The sequence below is a fragment of the Toxorhynchites rutilus genome, chromosome 3 (assembly GCF_029784135.1).
Source record: "Toxorhynchites rutilus septentrionalis strain SRP chromosome 3, ASM2978413v1, whole genome shotgun sequence".
Taxonomy (NCBI): domain Eukaryota; kingdom Metazoa; phylum Arthropoda; class Insecta; order Diptera; family Culicidae; genus Toxorhynchites; species Toxorhynchites rutilus.
The window spans coordinates 11,179,025-11,194,937 of NC_073746.1; the positions used below are offsets into that span (position 1 = coordinate 11,179,025).

The 15,913-nt window shown below is 35.0% G+C and overlaps 1 protein-coding gene across 4 annotated transcripts in view; it reads left to right on the forward strand.

Moving 5' to 3' along the window:
* The window catches only part of LOC129780217 (pseudouridylate synthase RPUSD2-like), a 619,255-nt gene that overhangs the window by 534,492 nt on the left and 68,850 nt on the right, over window positions 1-15,913 (forward strand). Inside the window, exon 6 of one of the 4 annotated variants that reach the window (XM_055788248.1) lies at window positions 4,718-4,805. The exons of the other annotated variants lie outside the window; for them this stretch is intronic. Within the exon in view, the coding sequence (XP_055644223.1) occupies window positions 4,718-4,805 (88 nt within the window). The remainder of the gene's footprint in view (window positions 1-4,717; window positions 4,806-15,913) is intronic. 4 annotated transcript variants of the gene reach the window in all.

Sequence of the window (15,913 nt, forward strand, 5' to 3'; positions counted from 1 at the left end):
CGAGTAGTTTATGGAAACCGTTTTCTGACAGTATCGCGTTATAGGAGGGTTAACTGTATTTTTATAAGTATCTTCCATTCAATTTAATTTTTCCACCTGCCACTCCATCAACAATAACATATTCATAACAGCTCATGGAGTCCCATGGTGTTTTCCATTTTTTTTCGTTTTTGTCGAATTGCTTGCCAATTCGTCTTGGAAGTTAGGAGCAGGCCTCGGCAAAGTCATATTCAACTGAAAAATCGCCAAAGGACTATAAAACCATTCGAATTTAACTGGAAATGTGAAAATGTGTGCTTCTTCCAGCAGTTTCTCTGTCAACATAAATCAAAAATCATTCGGGCGGACTCGTTGTTATCTGCTTTTACCTCGTCGTTGATAATTTCATTTTTCACCGCCAAATGAACTTCACGGTGTATTGAAATGACCCCCTTCTCAGGCTGAATTCGTTTTGGTCTCATTCACAAATTGTAGATGAGTTCACAGAAGGTAAACAATGGACTACTTTTTTGCATCAGAAATTGAGTTTTCATTTCACTTTATATGGACATTTAAGGGGATAGTACACTATGAACATTAGAGTGGCAGCGAAAATGGTCATGTCAAATTTCAAAAACCGACCATGTACATTTTGTTTATTGGCCCAAAAAAATGATCTGTGCAAAGTTCGAAAAAAAATAACTTCCGAGATGACACCAGATCTCGATCTCGTTTCATGCATTTTAAGTCATTTGGCATCGAAAAAACATTTTCGATTCTTAACAGCAAAAAATATGTTGGTGTCAATTGGACTGTCCCCCGAATAGCCGCAATCGGTTTGTTGAACCCTTGCAGCCAAAACCTTGTAAACTGGTGGAAGTTCTACAAGTTTTTCTAGTGGATCAATTTTAAACAATGTTTTTTTAGGTAATCTAGGTTATATTTCCTGTCATCCTGTCAACCTGTCATCATAGGATTTTTCCAAAATATTGATTTTTGACGGAATTGTTTGTAAACATATTACGTTTTTGCCTTAAAAATCGAGACAAACATTCACCAAAATTTTATTTTTCAAAATATCAAAAAAAATCTACGATGAAATTTAGTGGAGAATCTGAAAAAAAAACTATTTCATCAAAATCGTATGGACCGATCCGGAGACAGAACTCCCAACAGTTTGCAAAACATAGTTTCGAGAAAACGCGTTTTATATTTCCATAGTGTACTACCCCCTTAAACAAGATTATACGCGCGGGCAACGAAGAACATGTCGAGGTGGAGTAGTAGTCGAATTGAATGAAGAAGCAGGTTTATTTTCATTCTCCACGTCAATTAAGACAGTCATTTCCTTCAACTAAAAATCAGTTGTCTCCCCTGTTCGGTCTACTAAACAATGGAAGAACAAAGAAAGGAATACTCTTACGCTTCAAATGGCTGCTGTGTGATTGTTCATTTACAAATTTCCAATAAGTCGTCCATACATCGGAAGATGGGCGCTTTTACACGGTTTTCTTTTACAAAGTTTTTCTAACAACAACTTTTTTATATTTTCTTTGAAAAAAAAAACAAAAAATATTTTGTTTAAAGCCAAGATAGCGATATAGTGTATTCGACGCAGTTTTAGATCTTATCAAAATGTGAACTTTTGTCGAAGACATCAACTTTCTATCTTTTATAGTTTTTGGAATATAAGTCATTTTTGTATGAAGACTCCTGAAAAAAAAATAATGTTTTGCTCGTAACATTTTTGTGTGTGAATTCTCACGCTTGACATGTTCTTGTCAAGTTAGCAGAGCATGTAAATTACGATAATTTATACATAAAAATGTTACGAATTGAAAATTACTAGCATTTTTTCAAAGAAAAACAGTTGTTGTTGTTCGAAAAACTTTTTCCATGTAAATGTGTCCATCGTCCGATGTATGGAAAACTTATTGGAAATTCTAAGGGCTATTTACGTCTATTTTTTCACAATTTTGAAGGTATGTGTTTTCGGGAAAAATGAATTTTAATTTTCAAAATATTTTTTTTTTCAAAGATTTTTTTTTCAAAAAATTCTTTCATAATTTTTAATGAAAACCTAAGTAATTTCCTACCTTTCATCTCTGACCATCTCTTTGTAGATGTTATAGTTTTTAAATATTTTTCGAAAATAAAGTTGATAAAACTCAAAATTTACAAAAAACCTACAAAAAAATATCAGACCTATAAGATTTTAGTCAAAGAATGGAATGTAGGAAATTATTTTGGTTTACATTAAAAATTATCAAAAAAATTTTGGAAAAAAATTTCATTGAAAAAAAAAATATTTTGAAAATTAATATTCATTTTTCTCGAAAACATGTGCTTTCAAAATTCTGAAAGAAATAGAAAATACAAGTTTTCCATACATCGGACGATGGGCACATTTACAAAAGTTTTTCGAACAACAACTTTTTCATGTTTTCTTTGGAAAAATGCTATTAATTTTCAATTCGTAATATTTTTTTGTATAAATTATCGCATTTTGTTCCAAAAACTATAAAAGATAGAAAGTTGATGTCTTCGACAAAAGTTTACATTTTAACACGTTCTAAAACTTTGTCGAATACACTATATAGCTATCTTGACTTCAAACAAAATTAGGATAAGTTGTATATTTTTCAAAGAAAACATGAAAAAGTTGTTGTTCTAAACACTTTTTCCCATCTTCCGATACATGGACGACTTGTTGGAAAGTTTGAGGTTTATTCATATATATATTTTTGGGAATTTAAAAAAAAAACGTTTTTGAGAAAAATTGTTTTGTCATCGAAATTTTTTTCTAAAATATTTTTGGTAGTTTTTTGTGAAGATTTAAACAATTTCCTACATTTCATCCTTTGACAAGAATATTTTAGGTATCATCGTTTTTAAGTTATAAATTTTTGTAAAAATTTAAGAAAAAAAATTTGGCTTTTTCCAAAAAGTGGTCTAATTGTTTTTCGAATATTTCAAGTATGCAAAGTTGCTTACTTGTCTTTACACCCACAACCTTTCACTACTTTCTGATATGGTGCTGCCAACTCCTAAGACGAGTTGGCATGAAATTCGTCTATATCATTGTACATCTAATCCCAACTCACCGGCTTAATTCGTTTTAAATGGGATTTCCCTTCCTCAACGGTTGATATCCTGATTAACTGGAAAATCACTTTGAGTGTGACTTAACATCTGATAAATCCAACAATAGTTGATCAAAAAGTAAATAGGAAATGTGCATCTCAGTTACGGAAGCCAGCTTATTTCGCTGACCCCTGACCCCTGACCCCAGCTGACCCCTCGCTGGCGCATTACCGATATCGAAACAACAGCAGAGCGTGTTGAATCGAGCCAAACAAATATTAAATTCCAATCGTAACGTTACACTTTGCACACTCTGCATCACCCCAGTATCGCAGGAAAACGTCTGTCTGCCAGCAGATTTATTACAAATTGGCGAGAAACATTGAAATTATTATACCGTTTGAAACAATGAACACAGAGCAGCAAAAACATCCAAAAGCGGATTATTAACTGCTCCCATTACTCTTGGCTCTGCCTCCCCCCCCCCCTTCCCGAAAACGAAAATGAAAATGGAATACATTGCAAAACGTGAGTGCCAATAGGAGCGAAAGGGGCGGCGGGAAGAACACATTAGCTGTTGAATTTATAACGAGCATCCAAATGCTGCTTCTCTTTGGCCTCGTGGCAGCGGCGCGAAAATGGCTGATAAAATGCATTCGCGATCGAAAACATTAATATTGCACCGCGGCCCCAAAAAATAAATCGCTACATACGAAAAACATAACCCACCAACCGGAAGAGGGACGAATCGTCAGAGGGTGCTTCCAGTAACGTTGGGGGGAAATCCATTCTGATCCCGACAAATTATCCCAAATTGTGTAATCCTGTTTTGGTTGGACGCTCGAAAGCAGGGCGCGTCCGGCCGTTTTGTGTATGGTTTTGTGTGCCCATGAAAGTAAACCCCCGGACCACCGAGTGTCATATAATCTACCCAATAAATCGCGTTCCGTGACATGTGGTTTTATGTGTGTGATCTTTTAATCAGTACCACCATGCAAAAGCACACAGAATGGATGCACCGAAATTCGTTGCTAACTGTTATCTACTATCAGAGTGTGCCTAGCGGACGGCATCACCTTGTCTCTGTTTTTAACCTCTCGATCAACTCTCCCGAACCAAACCACATCATAAGCACACAAACACACAAAGCATACACCTGATTCGCAGATCCCACAGAAATAATGCTGTAAATCTGGCTGAGACTGAGTACTGCAAGTTTTTGAATGAACGCAAACTGATCGACCTCTAAGGACTCTCGTTTTATAATTGATTTCTTCATTCATTCATTTTTTTTCTTGTATTTTTTTCTTTTTCCACCATTTGATGTTTGGTTCGCACGAAACCATTTATCGATAACCCCGAAACATAACACCCCGCTGACAAACACGTGCCTAACGCCGCAAAATGTTGATTGTTGTTGCTGCTGGTGATAATGATGGCGGTGGTGGTGACGATGCTGTGTTAAAACATAAACATTAACGCGCTCAACTACCGGCTGGGCCATCGGTGGGGACCGAAACGTACAAAAATACTGTTAAAAACCGCAACATTGTGACGGAAACAAAATGTTCAAATGCACTCCGCGGAACTGATACATAACCAAAAAAAAAAAAAAAAAATGGGGTTGCAAACATCGTTAACGATAAAAAAACAGGCACGAGACGCCCGTTCTGAGTCATCCCATCAATATAATCTATGTTGACAACGATCTCGTTGTGTTGGACAAACCCTGCTCGTTGCCGGTGAGTAGTGAACCCCCCCCCCTCATCTCTGCAATTAGATTGCAATAGAAACCAAAAAATAATAATGAACCAACCTTCTAACATTGACCCCTCCCACCCCGACAGGAAGCATGTGACGAACAGAAAACGAAAATAACTGTGTTACATGTGTTATTCCTACCTTTGTTTTGTTTCTTCACGCACGAAGACAGCGAAAACAGCGCGACGCCGATGTCGTAGATGAACAAACACAAAAGTAAAATATATACAAACCAAAAACACCCATGGAATGAGGAGTTTAACGAAACCCCCTTCACTGGTGGAAATGTGATTACCCACTGAAAAAGCGAGACATCCCACAGTTGTAGAAAACAAAACCGTAGAACTAATTTCCCGTTCCCCCTCGATCGTTGTCATGTAAAGTATTGCTAATGTTGCATGTGTGTGTGTGTGTGTGTGTGTGTGTTGATGTATGTGTATGTCATCGCGGAGGAGAGTGTTTCCAATCGAATTAAGGATTTCATTAAATCATCACATACAAACAGCACACCCATTTCGCAAATCCATTCTGTGACACTCAGCCACCCCCTCAAAACCTTTTTTTTTCAATCAAGCATCCAGACTCGCGTTACTTTCCCATTACTTGCCCTGTGTGCGCGATTAGGGGATTCTGATGGACAGCGATTCCCCCATTTAGGCCATTAGCAGAGATGCCAGTTCGCACGGAAGTTCGCTATTTAGGCCTAATTCATTATTCAAAACATAACCTCAGAACGATCTGGAGAATCTAGGGCAACATATTCCAAAACATCTTGCATAAAAGAAAATAAATATTGCCTCAAATTCCTGAAATCTATGAACCCGTTGGAACAGGTCCCATCTCTGATCCAACTGATTTTTTGATCTGGCTTAAGAAGAACGATTTGAAAAACTAGGACACATCTTTCATGGGTGACAAAATATTGTAGATTGCGTCCCTGAGCTCTTTGAATATGTTGGAGTGTGTTCCATTGCCGAGAACATTGTATCAATCGTTGTTGATTGGTCTGAGATTTAGAGCAATCCGAAAATCCAGAATTTCCTACAAACATAACCTTGGATTGTATATTATGTATCTGATCTCTTTGAATCAAAGCCGAAAATTGTATCAATCGTTGTTGATTGAAACGATACATCGATCCTAACCTCAGAATGGTTTTGGAAACTTTATATCATCCTAAGCACATGACAAAGATGTGCACTAGGGTGAATGTATGGGAAAAAAACGACCCTAAAATTGCAAAAAGTTACCCTATACAAAATGTTCACCACCCCGAAAAAACACTTATGCCAAATATCAGGTCAATCGGACTTAAAGGAGAGTGGCGCAAAGCAGTCAAAGTTTGAGTTTTTTGAAAATTGATAAATCACCCAAGGGGGGAGTAGAGGAAATCGGGGTTGTCGAAAAAAAATTTTTGATGCGAAATGTCCTGATATTTCATGGAACGTCGAGATCTAGTGTCATCTCGAAAAAAAAATTGTCAAAAACCGACACTCTGGGACTTGTTTTTTTTTCGGAGTACGAGACGAAACGTATAGTTTTAACCCTCCTGTACTCGCGTGCAAAATCGTAACACGTATACTCGCGCACGGTGTCACAGACCGAAAATTGAACTTCTCTGTAATGTTGCCATTGTGTATTTTTCAGGCTTTATTGGTATTTATTTGAAGAAGAGCATATGATTGAATGAAAAAACTCAAAAAAAAATCTTTTCTTCGTCTTTATTATGTTTTAATAGTCATCTAATTCATCCTCCTCAAAATAGAGTAATTTTTGATACTCCAACACAAATAACGAAATTCGAAATTTTTCACTGTTATTAATTAAAATTTAGTAACTGAATATAATTCATGGAAGTATAAAGAGCTATACAATAACATAAAAACGTATTAATCGATTGTGGTTTCATCGGAGTAAGAATCAGAACATAGCATAACTGCATGCTCGAAACAAACATTTTTTTTACATTTCATGCAGTTGTTGCGTGTTTTTCGGGTCTTTTATCGAAGAGAAGAATGTATAACGATCTTCTAGATAATTACCAGATGATAAAGGTTCTGGAATATAAAATTTGCATATTTCTAATATTCTTTGTCTATGTTTTCTTGATAAACTAAGAATTAATGTCTTTTTTTAGATGGGGTATAAAAAGATTATATAAAAGGATTTCTAGGAACTTCCTTTTCTTTTTCTTGTTTTCCTGTCGATATTGTCCATTATAAAAAAATATCCCCGAAACTGTAACTGTTTAAAAATTACCATAAACTACCGATTAGTTTATAGTTTACTGTTTACAATTCTTCCACAAGTGAAATTCTTTCACAAGTGTGTATATGTATGACCACTATATTTAGCGAATAAACTATACGAAAGTCAAAAATTTATATTTTGTTTTTGAACGTACGAATCTAACTACGAATATATCGACGAATAGTTAATATATGGATCCGCTCAATCCAGTTACAAAAGGGACTGAAATCAAATAAGAATAGCCCGGTAATGATCTCATGCATTATGTTTAATAAATATTCCACGGCACTAACATTAATTTATACATTTCATTCAACAATGTTATAGAATATAAAAAAAGGCACTTGTCCAAAAAAGTTACTCCTATACTCGCGTCGGTGTGTCAGACCGAAAGTGTTAAAAAAGTGACACACGTTCCCTTTGTACCAACACATGCGATACGCTAAACGATGACGAACAACGAATAACGAAGCTAGAGAGAATCGCAAAGTCGTAGTGTCAGAAAAGAGAAATAAACGAATTATTGATTTCTCGGTCTGACAGACCAATGCGCGAGTATAGGAGTGTTAAGTGTCAATAAAAATAGTTATTTCGATTTTTCATGCGGAATTTGTAGCGAAATGTTGATTTGTACGTTAATTTACCCTATGCAAAATATTACCTCATTCGAACTTCATTTATTAGTGTCACAGACGTTAAAATTTGAGTTTTTTTTTGAAAACCAAAAAATCGCCGGAAATCGTGGTCTTCAAAAAAAAAGTTTGATGCCAAATGTCTTAAAATTGCATGACACGTCGAGATTTACAGTTATCTTAAAAAACAATTTTGTCATAAGTCGACTCCAAACGGATTAACGACTAAGCGTCAATAAAAAATTTTTTTTGACAAATTTTGTTTTCGAGATAACAGTAAATCTCGACGGCTAATGCAATTTTAAGGTATTTGGCACCAACAAATTTTTTTTAAACCCCGATTTTCGGTGATTTTTAGTTTTTCATAAAAACTCAAATTTTAACGTCTGTGACACTAATAAATGAAGTTCGAATGAGCTAATATTTTGCATAGGGTATATTATCGTGTAAATTAATATTTCGCATCAAGTTTCGAATGAAAAATCGAGATTATTTTTTTTATTGGTACCCAGAACCATACGTTTCGTCTCGTATTCCGGAAAAAAAACTCCCAGTCCCAGAGTGTCGATTTTTGACCAAAAAAAATCGAGATGACACTAGATCTCGACGTTTCATGCAATTTTAAGACATTTGGCATATTTTTTTTTCGGAAACCCCTGATTTCCTTTACTCCCCTTTTGGGTGATTTTCCGATTTTCAAAAAACTCAGACTTTGATCGCTTTGCGCCACTCTCCCTTAAGTCCGATTGAGCTGATATTTGGCATAGGGTGTTTTTTCGAGGTGGTGAACATTTTTTATGGAGATTTTTTTTGAAATTGGAGATGACCATTTTCATTGGCACCCTAGTGTGTACATTGTGTATCTGAATCACATGAATTCGTTCGGGCTCAATCGTTATTGGGTTTAATATTTTTTTGTTTTTTTTTTTAATCAGAGCATTTGAATGATTTGAAATGTTTTACGTATATAGATCATAATGAAGAGTTGTACGCTGCGTCTCTTATCTCTAAAACTCTAATCTCTAAGTAAATCCTAAGGCGAATCCGAAGTCTTCATAAGCGGACATTTAGATCATCAAATATGACTGTAACTTTATGCTCTAATATTTTCGGTCGTCAAAATCTAGGGGTACAACTTTGCTGATTATTGTATGAGACTTTCTACCGGTTCATAAAGTCAATCAAAAATTGCATATTTACGAAGAGTAGACAACGCTATTCGAATTTATTTAAATAATCCTCTGTAGTCTGATTTCTTTCTAACTTTCATTATTTTTATCAACAAATGACTGAGGTAAGTCGTTCGGAAGCATCGAAGTGGAATGGCCCTTTTCAAAGTCACTCTCATTGACGAATCGTATCTCAATAATGAATCTACTGCACTTCAAGTAACAGCTTATTCACACTGGTTCAATATATTTCTGCTCTATTTTCATGCTCAATAAAGCGAGAATGGATTTATCTTGACCGTGCTCTCAAAATTTAAGGTAGTAACTACGTCAGTACGTAAATTAGTTAACCCTCAGTCATCTGTACTTGTTCTGTATTACTACTAAATAACAAAAGTGTTACGAATTTTATTTTGTAAGGCGCCCAAATTCTAAATTTCCAATCATACGGTGTTAAATGGCCCAGCAGAAGTATAATATGCCCATGAGTTGTCTCTCTCAGAGACTATAAAGCTCAGAGGTTTCTCTTGTATGAATGAGAGATTCCATCGATCTATTCCCTTCATGCCCACCAGCGAAGAGAAAAAACCGTTCCTCCGGTGAGCGTGTTCTCCCATTATTTGGGTTCTCCAGTCCACGCTCTTGTTTTCCTGCATTCTCTGAGCACATAATATAGATGCCAGATGTGAAGACATGTTTTCGTTGTCATTTAAGACATTTAATTTTGTGAAAACATACTGATGTCATTTCAAAGTATGTGAAAACAATTGTTTGTGTGATTTATCGAACATGATTTAGAAATATCGTGATGGTTTGCTCATTTTTGTTCGTTATTATTACATTTGAAGACATTTATTCGTGTCATGCAGAGATATTTGAAAAAATTATCTGGCATTCCTCGCATACAAGCTATTTCTCTCTTGAGAATGTTATCCGGCCGAGAGCGAGCAAATTGCCCCGATCGAGGGTATGCCATACTGCCCGATGGTAAGCTTATGCGGAAAATATCAAATTGAGAAGGAAATGAATCCTTTCTTACCATTTTCATCTAAGATATTCACTGGGAACTCGACTCAATAAATATGACCCACAGTTATCGCCTCTGAATCGTTTTCAAGCAACAAAAACCTTACAGAAATGATGTAGAAAATTACATCGAAAATCCAAAGAAATTTTTTTTTTCTTTCTTTTTAAAGCATTGTAAAGCATGGTTTACGAGGAAATCAGGCGGACCAAATTGCCCGGCAGGCGCGTTTTAGACACATCTCCTCTACAAGGGGACGCGATAGACCAGTGGCAGTGGCAGTGGTAATCGTGACTGCTATGCTTCTGTTTTTTTGCTTGCTATTGTCGAAGGTAAATCCATTTTGGTGGAATAAAACGAGTGAAACTTTCGCATGCGAAATAAAACACTTTGACGATTATAATGGATAATGCAGATTCGAGCAGTTGCAATGAAATCTCGAAGCAAAGCGTATCAAAAGAATCAATGTCACAGTATGTGTAACGATTTCACCACTCCCCGTGAGGCAAATCTATGAATCGAAAGTGACTCTGGTTGAAGAAAAAGTGACAAATTAATTTCATTTAAAACTTTTAAACTTTCTAAATATTATTTCAAACTAAGAAATTTGGAACGTGATGAGCTCTAATTTTCATTAGGGATGTGAGAACTCTAGGTAAACTAAATAAACTAGATAAACTAGAAGAATAAAGGTTCAGATAATTAATATGATTAGAGTAACTAAAGATTAAAGTAGACAACTAATCCAAATCGACTAAAATTTAATCTCGACTCAGATAAGAATTATGGTTATATTTCCACCAGTCATTAAAAATTCTGCGAAATTTCGAAGAAAAATTCAATTGAAATACGGAATATTTCCAAACTGACTGATAGACTGATTCAATTGGCTCCGATTCCAATGAAACGTTCTATCCACACTTGACTATTTTAGTATTTTTTAGTATTTTCCACGAGTGGAATTATTTGAACTTAAGAGTGATTTTTGAAAAAAAGGGCGTATTAGTTTTAGATTGAACAATCTTTTTAAAATTGTTGTCCACAATCCATCCAATCCAAAAACGAGTTGAAGGGAACTTTACGAATAACATACAGTCAGAAATAAAAATATTTCTTTGGAAAAAAAATTGAAATTTAACAGATTCGAAAAAAAACTCTAAAACCATTCATTGTCTTGATATTTCCTGTGTGAAAGTTCGAAGTCACAGTCAAAATATTGATCATATTTTTAGTGGGGGAGAAATTTGAGTAAGCAAAAAACAATTTCAATTTCTAAATTGACATTGAGTCAATTTGCAGTGCATTTTTCAAATATCAACTTTTTTTAAGAATTAATTATGTAATGTGATGTGATTTGATTTTTCATTTTTATTTTTCCATTATTGATTCTGTCGAACAAAAAATGTTAATGGATATGGATATGTCCTTAATTTTGCGTGGAATTGCGTTATGGAAAAACTGTATCTCGGTTTTATTTTACGCGGTTTTTGGGATTTACGCGGTTTATTTTTATGCGGATTTCGGAATTTACGCGGTTTTTTACGGGGATTTCGGAATTTACGCAGTTTTTTTGTAAGGCACTTCAGACCATAATAAAAAAATAAGATAAGTTTAAAAATAACAACAAATCCAAGGGGTTTTTACGAAAAGAAAATATATTTTTGAATTTTCATTTCAAATATTTTATTTCGTCAGGGTATTTCATGTTTTGTATAGTTTTTTTGGTCATTTTTTTTTTCAAAATTTTAATGCGAATTGAACGAGAGGGCCTCTAATATTATTGGTCATGTAATCACTCTCAATAAAAGTACCTCACCATGTCAAAATGTATTTTCTATCGTGCAGCGCAATGGTTTCTCGATATTTTTTGCTACAAAAATTATTAACTCTTTGTGGTCGTTTGTCTGCTCTCAACCACCACAGCAAAAAACCATGCTAATCTTATATTTTACTCAACCAAGTATCAGGTTATGCTTTTCCTAAACGAGGCTTGATGTCTAGTGAATCAATACTAGTTTATATTAGTGATAGATAACGGCAATTAGTATCAAAAAAAGTAGTCACCCATACAAGAAAATGTACAGTGCGTTGAATGCGTAGGAATGTGGGACAAACATCATAACATCAGAATTTAGCCATTGTAACACTGTGGGGTGATGGAAAAGATTGTTCATAAGTTTCAGAACTACTGTTTGCATAAATGTCTCACGTTATTTGAATAATCGCTTAACTCTCTCAAGCGACAAATCTTTGTTTATCTAATATGAAAATTTCTGATCATTTCGGATACGCAGAAATTATGTTGAAGTAGTTGTTTTAAAGAGCAGAATAATTGTTTGCATAAGTGTCTTATGTCATCTGAATAGCGTGATATAAAAAATGGATGGGTTATATCTATGATATAACCGCAAGGTTTACGTGGGACTACCTTAGCTTAGTAATCATTTATTTGTATTGATTAAATTGTTGATTGATTGGAACGATTTCCGAATTCAATTGAATTCAATATATTTGCTTTGTGAGTAAAGAGACTGAATAAATGCCATGTTTCATGCATTGTGATAGATTATGTTCTTCATAACAAGTAAATTTAACGATAGTCCTTTTACGTTTGGTGTATATTTGGACAAAATATGTGAACGGAAGAATTATCAAACGATTATTTTATTTTACATTTCCCTCTGAAATTTGCATCTCTCAAGTGTACGTACTTCTCGAACCGCGAATTTGCTTGATTTGATGAACTTCAGGCACTCAGTTTCGATTTTGACATGTACGTCGAACGCATATTGTTCAATCAATAGGCGTTATCGCAGCAAATGGTTATCAAAATTTTGCCTTATCGTCAAATGGTATGCGTAAAAATTCAGTGAGCAGAAGATATGAAGGCATATTCTTCAATACAATCTTGAACAACCAAGCCAAAGCGTTGTGTTCGTACCCGCTTTTGTAATCTGTGTTGGGAAAACACTTTTAGGAGTGCAAAAAAAACATACGGGTGCAGAAGCACCCCTTGTATGAACCAACAATATTATAGTCTGCACAAAGACAAGCGAGTACAAAAGTACTCGCAGTTTGCATTTATTTGCAAAGCCCATTTCCTCAGACACCTTGGTTGTGAAGTCTGTGTTGGGGAAACACATTTCAGTCGGAACAAAAAAGCCTCCGACTTGCATGTATTTGCAATGCCAATTCCCTCACGCTCCATGGATTTAAAGTCTGTGTTACGGAAACTTATTTACTCATTTCAGTCGGATCAAAAATACCCCGACTTTCATGTATTTGCATTGCCAATTTCCCCACGCTTTATGGATTTGAAGTCTGTGTTAGAGAAACAAAGTTCAGTCGGATCAAAAATACCCGCGACTTTTATGTATTTGCAATGTCGATTTCTCCAACACTGTGTGATTTTGAAGTCTGTGTTAGGGAACACATTTCGGTGAGAACAAAAGTCCCCATACCTCCATGTATTTGCAATGCCGATTTCCCCAAGGTTGCTTGATTATGATGGCTGTGTTGGGGAAATCGTAAATCGGGCCAATCAAAACGAGGTAGTTAGGGCGTTTGGATAACGCTTAACATTTTACAGTTATTCAATTGTTTATCTAATGAAAAATTACATTTTATTAATTGCGATAGAAGCGTAGAAATGTTCCCTATCAATTGATGCAAACATCGTTCCGATCCAGTAAGAAATGTTCGAGTTATAAGCATTCGGAATCTTTCATTTTTTCCTGCATGTTCTGTGTTTAGATTTTCATTTTACCCCCCATATTCTCCGGTTAGACGTAGTCCCACGTCAAAAATCTTTGTTTGTTCAAAGTGAAAAGTGCTGATATTTTCGGATACACATTGCTGGTATTAATTGCACATTTATTGCGTCAATGACAAAAGTTTCTCATATTCAACGGATAATAAAAATAAAAGGAAAGGAAAAAAAATCCGACCAGTACGACACCCATACCCAAATTTAATACAACCGCAAATTAATTTTTTTATTCATCCCCTTAAAGTAATAAAATACCTTTCTCATTTAAAAATTTCGAATTATGAAAAGAATGTGATAGAAGATCATATTTGATGCTAAAAATCCCTCTACGCATATGCTCGAATTCCAACAATGATAGAGTTATTGTGCTTTTTCTCTGTTTTGGGCTCTGTTTGCCTTAAACTGGCTCTAATTCAACAAAAAGGGTACGTAGGACAATTCTGTTACTTCCATTTGAAAGACAAGAAAATTTTATACAGGATACTGTGAAGGGAAACTTACAAATTAGTGGATTCAAGTAACATTTTAGAAGTGAAAAAATGCAATGTTTGTGGTTTCAAAGTGTTGTTCTTAGATTTATCCAAAAAATATACAATAAACATGAATATTTCCATCAATTAAATTGAAGCTCTCTCACCCAACTTCTATTTTTTTTTTAATTTCGCTGTGATAAAACTTTAAACAATTCCTGTAGAATATTCAGCTAAAATCAACCAAAATAACGATTTTCACTTCATTGTACTCGTACTAGCCAATTAACTTCCACTTTAACGTTGGCCCTTGAAATAGGTCATATTTAAGATATGAAAAAAAAACCGAATCGAGGATTCGATACAATCACTATCACTATCACACCGAGTAAAATCTTGAATTATAGAGTTCGAGGAAAACAGCTCGATTCGTTACTCTGCTTGAATGTCAGTGGCGGTGCTAAAATATTTTGAAACGAGCTTGAAATGTTTCGCAAAGCACTATAGAAAGGATGCCAAATATTTTCTGCTATGAAAATTATAAATATCTATATTTCCAAAAGTGTTAATATGGTTATGTTTTGAAGAAAACTGATATTCCCTCAACGAATGAAGCTTAATAGACGTAAATGCATGCATAATAAAAACGACATCATGGAACAATTTGCTTTACAAAAAAAAATATCATTAGAAAATGAACTTTTTCATGTATTTTCACAACTGCAATCTATGGAATTCCGTAAGGAGTCACGCATGAATTCTACTTTTTTTAGCAAGACAATTTTTTTTTTGCATGTAATTCTCTTTTAGCGTCGATTTCTTGTTATAGCGGCGTCAATCGCTTTATTGTATTGGGCCACCACCTGTGGCCCTGAATTCTCGTTCGTTGTGTGCTAGTGTTTTCTTTACCTTTCACCTCATGCCAATCCAAATCTGTAATTTAAAAAACATCATTATTGTTTTGCAAGACAGTTCAGCTTTAGCTGTTTGGTATAGTATAGCTATAAAAAAGAAGATTGTTGACAAAAGTAACACGTACTAATGTACGATGGCAGGAATAAGCAATTTTAGGTAGGAAATTCGGTTGATAGTAATTCAAAGAATATGGTAACATTTACTTATGAAGTTGTATGTATCGTAGAAGAAACACTTACTTTCTGCCATTCTGAACCAAGACGCATTGATGGTCTCAGTGCATTAAGCTCCTCACTGAATTCCTCCCACTGTTCCTTAACCGGGATTCTATTTGAACTGCCTCCACAAAAATCTCGAGTAATGTTTACATTCGCTTTCATTGGTTCAACGAGTCGTTCAAACTGGTGGTGATTTGTCTGTCCACTCATTTTCAGCCACTGAAATTTGCGCTGGAAGTAAGTTCTGCATTGTAAATTATATCATGATTAATATAAATAATGCTGGATTGAACACTTACCTTGTCTACAATATTCTGGCAGCACTGTAAACAAATGCTGATCAAAACAAACGAACATGTAATGAAAATTGCATATGTTTAAGCGTTTCTGAAATGTTTCCCAAAGGAAAATGTTAGGGATGCAAAACAAAACAAAATAATTCTCTGAAGATATGCAACAAGCGAACCACACAACTCGAAAAGTTCTGACACTTGCATCGTTGGCTATCACTCGCTCGGTGCTATCGAATTGCTCGATTTCTATAATAGTAAAATAGAGCTAACGAGCAAACTTCTTATCGCCTCGATTTCCATAATAAGGCCCATACTCGAGTGTATAGCTTACTTTCTGCCAAAATCTTTC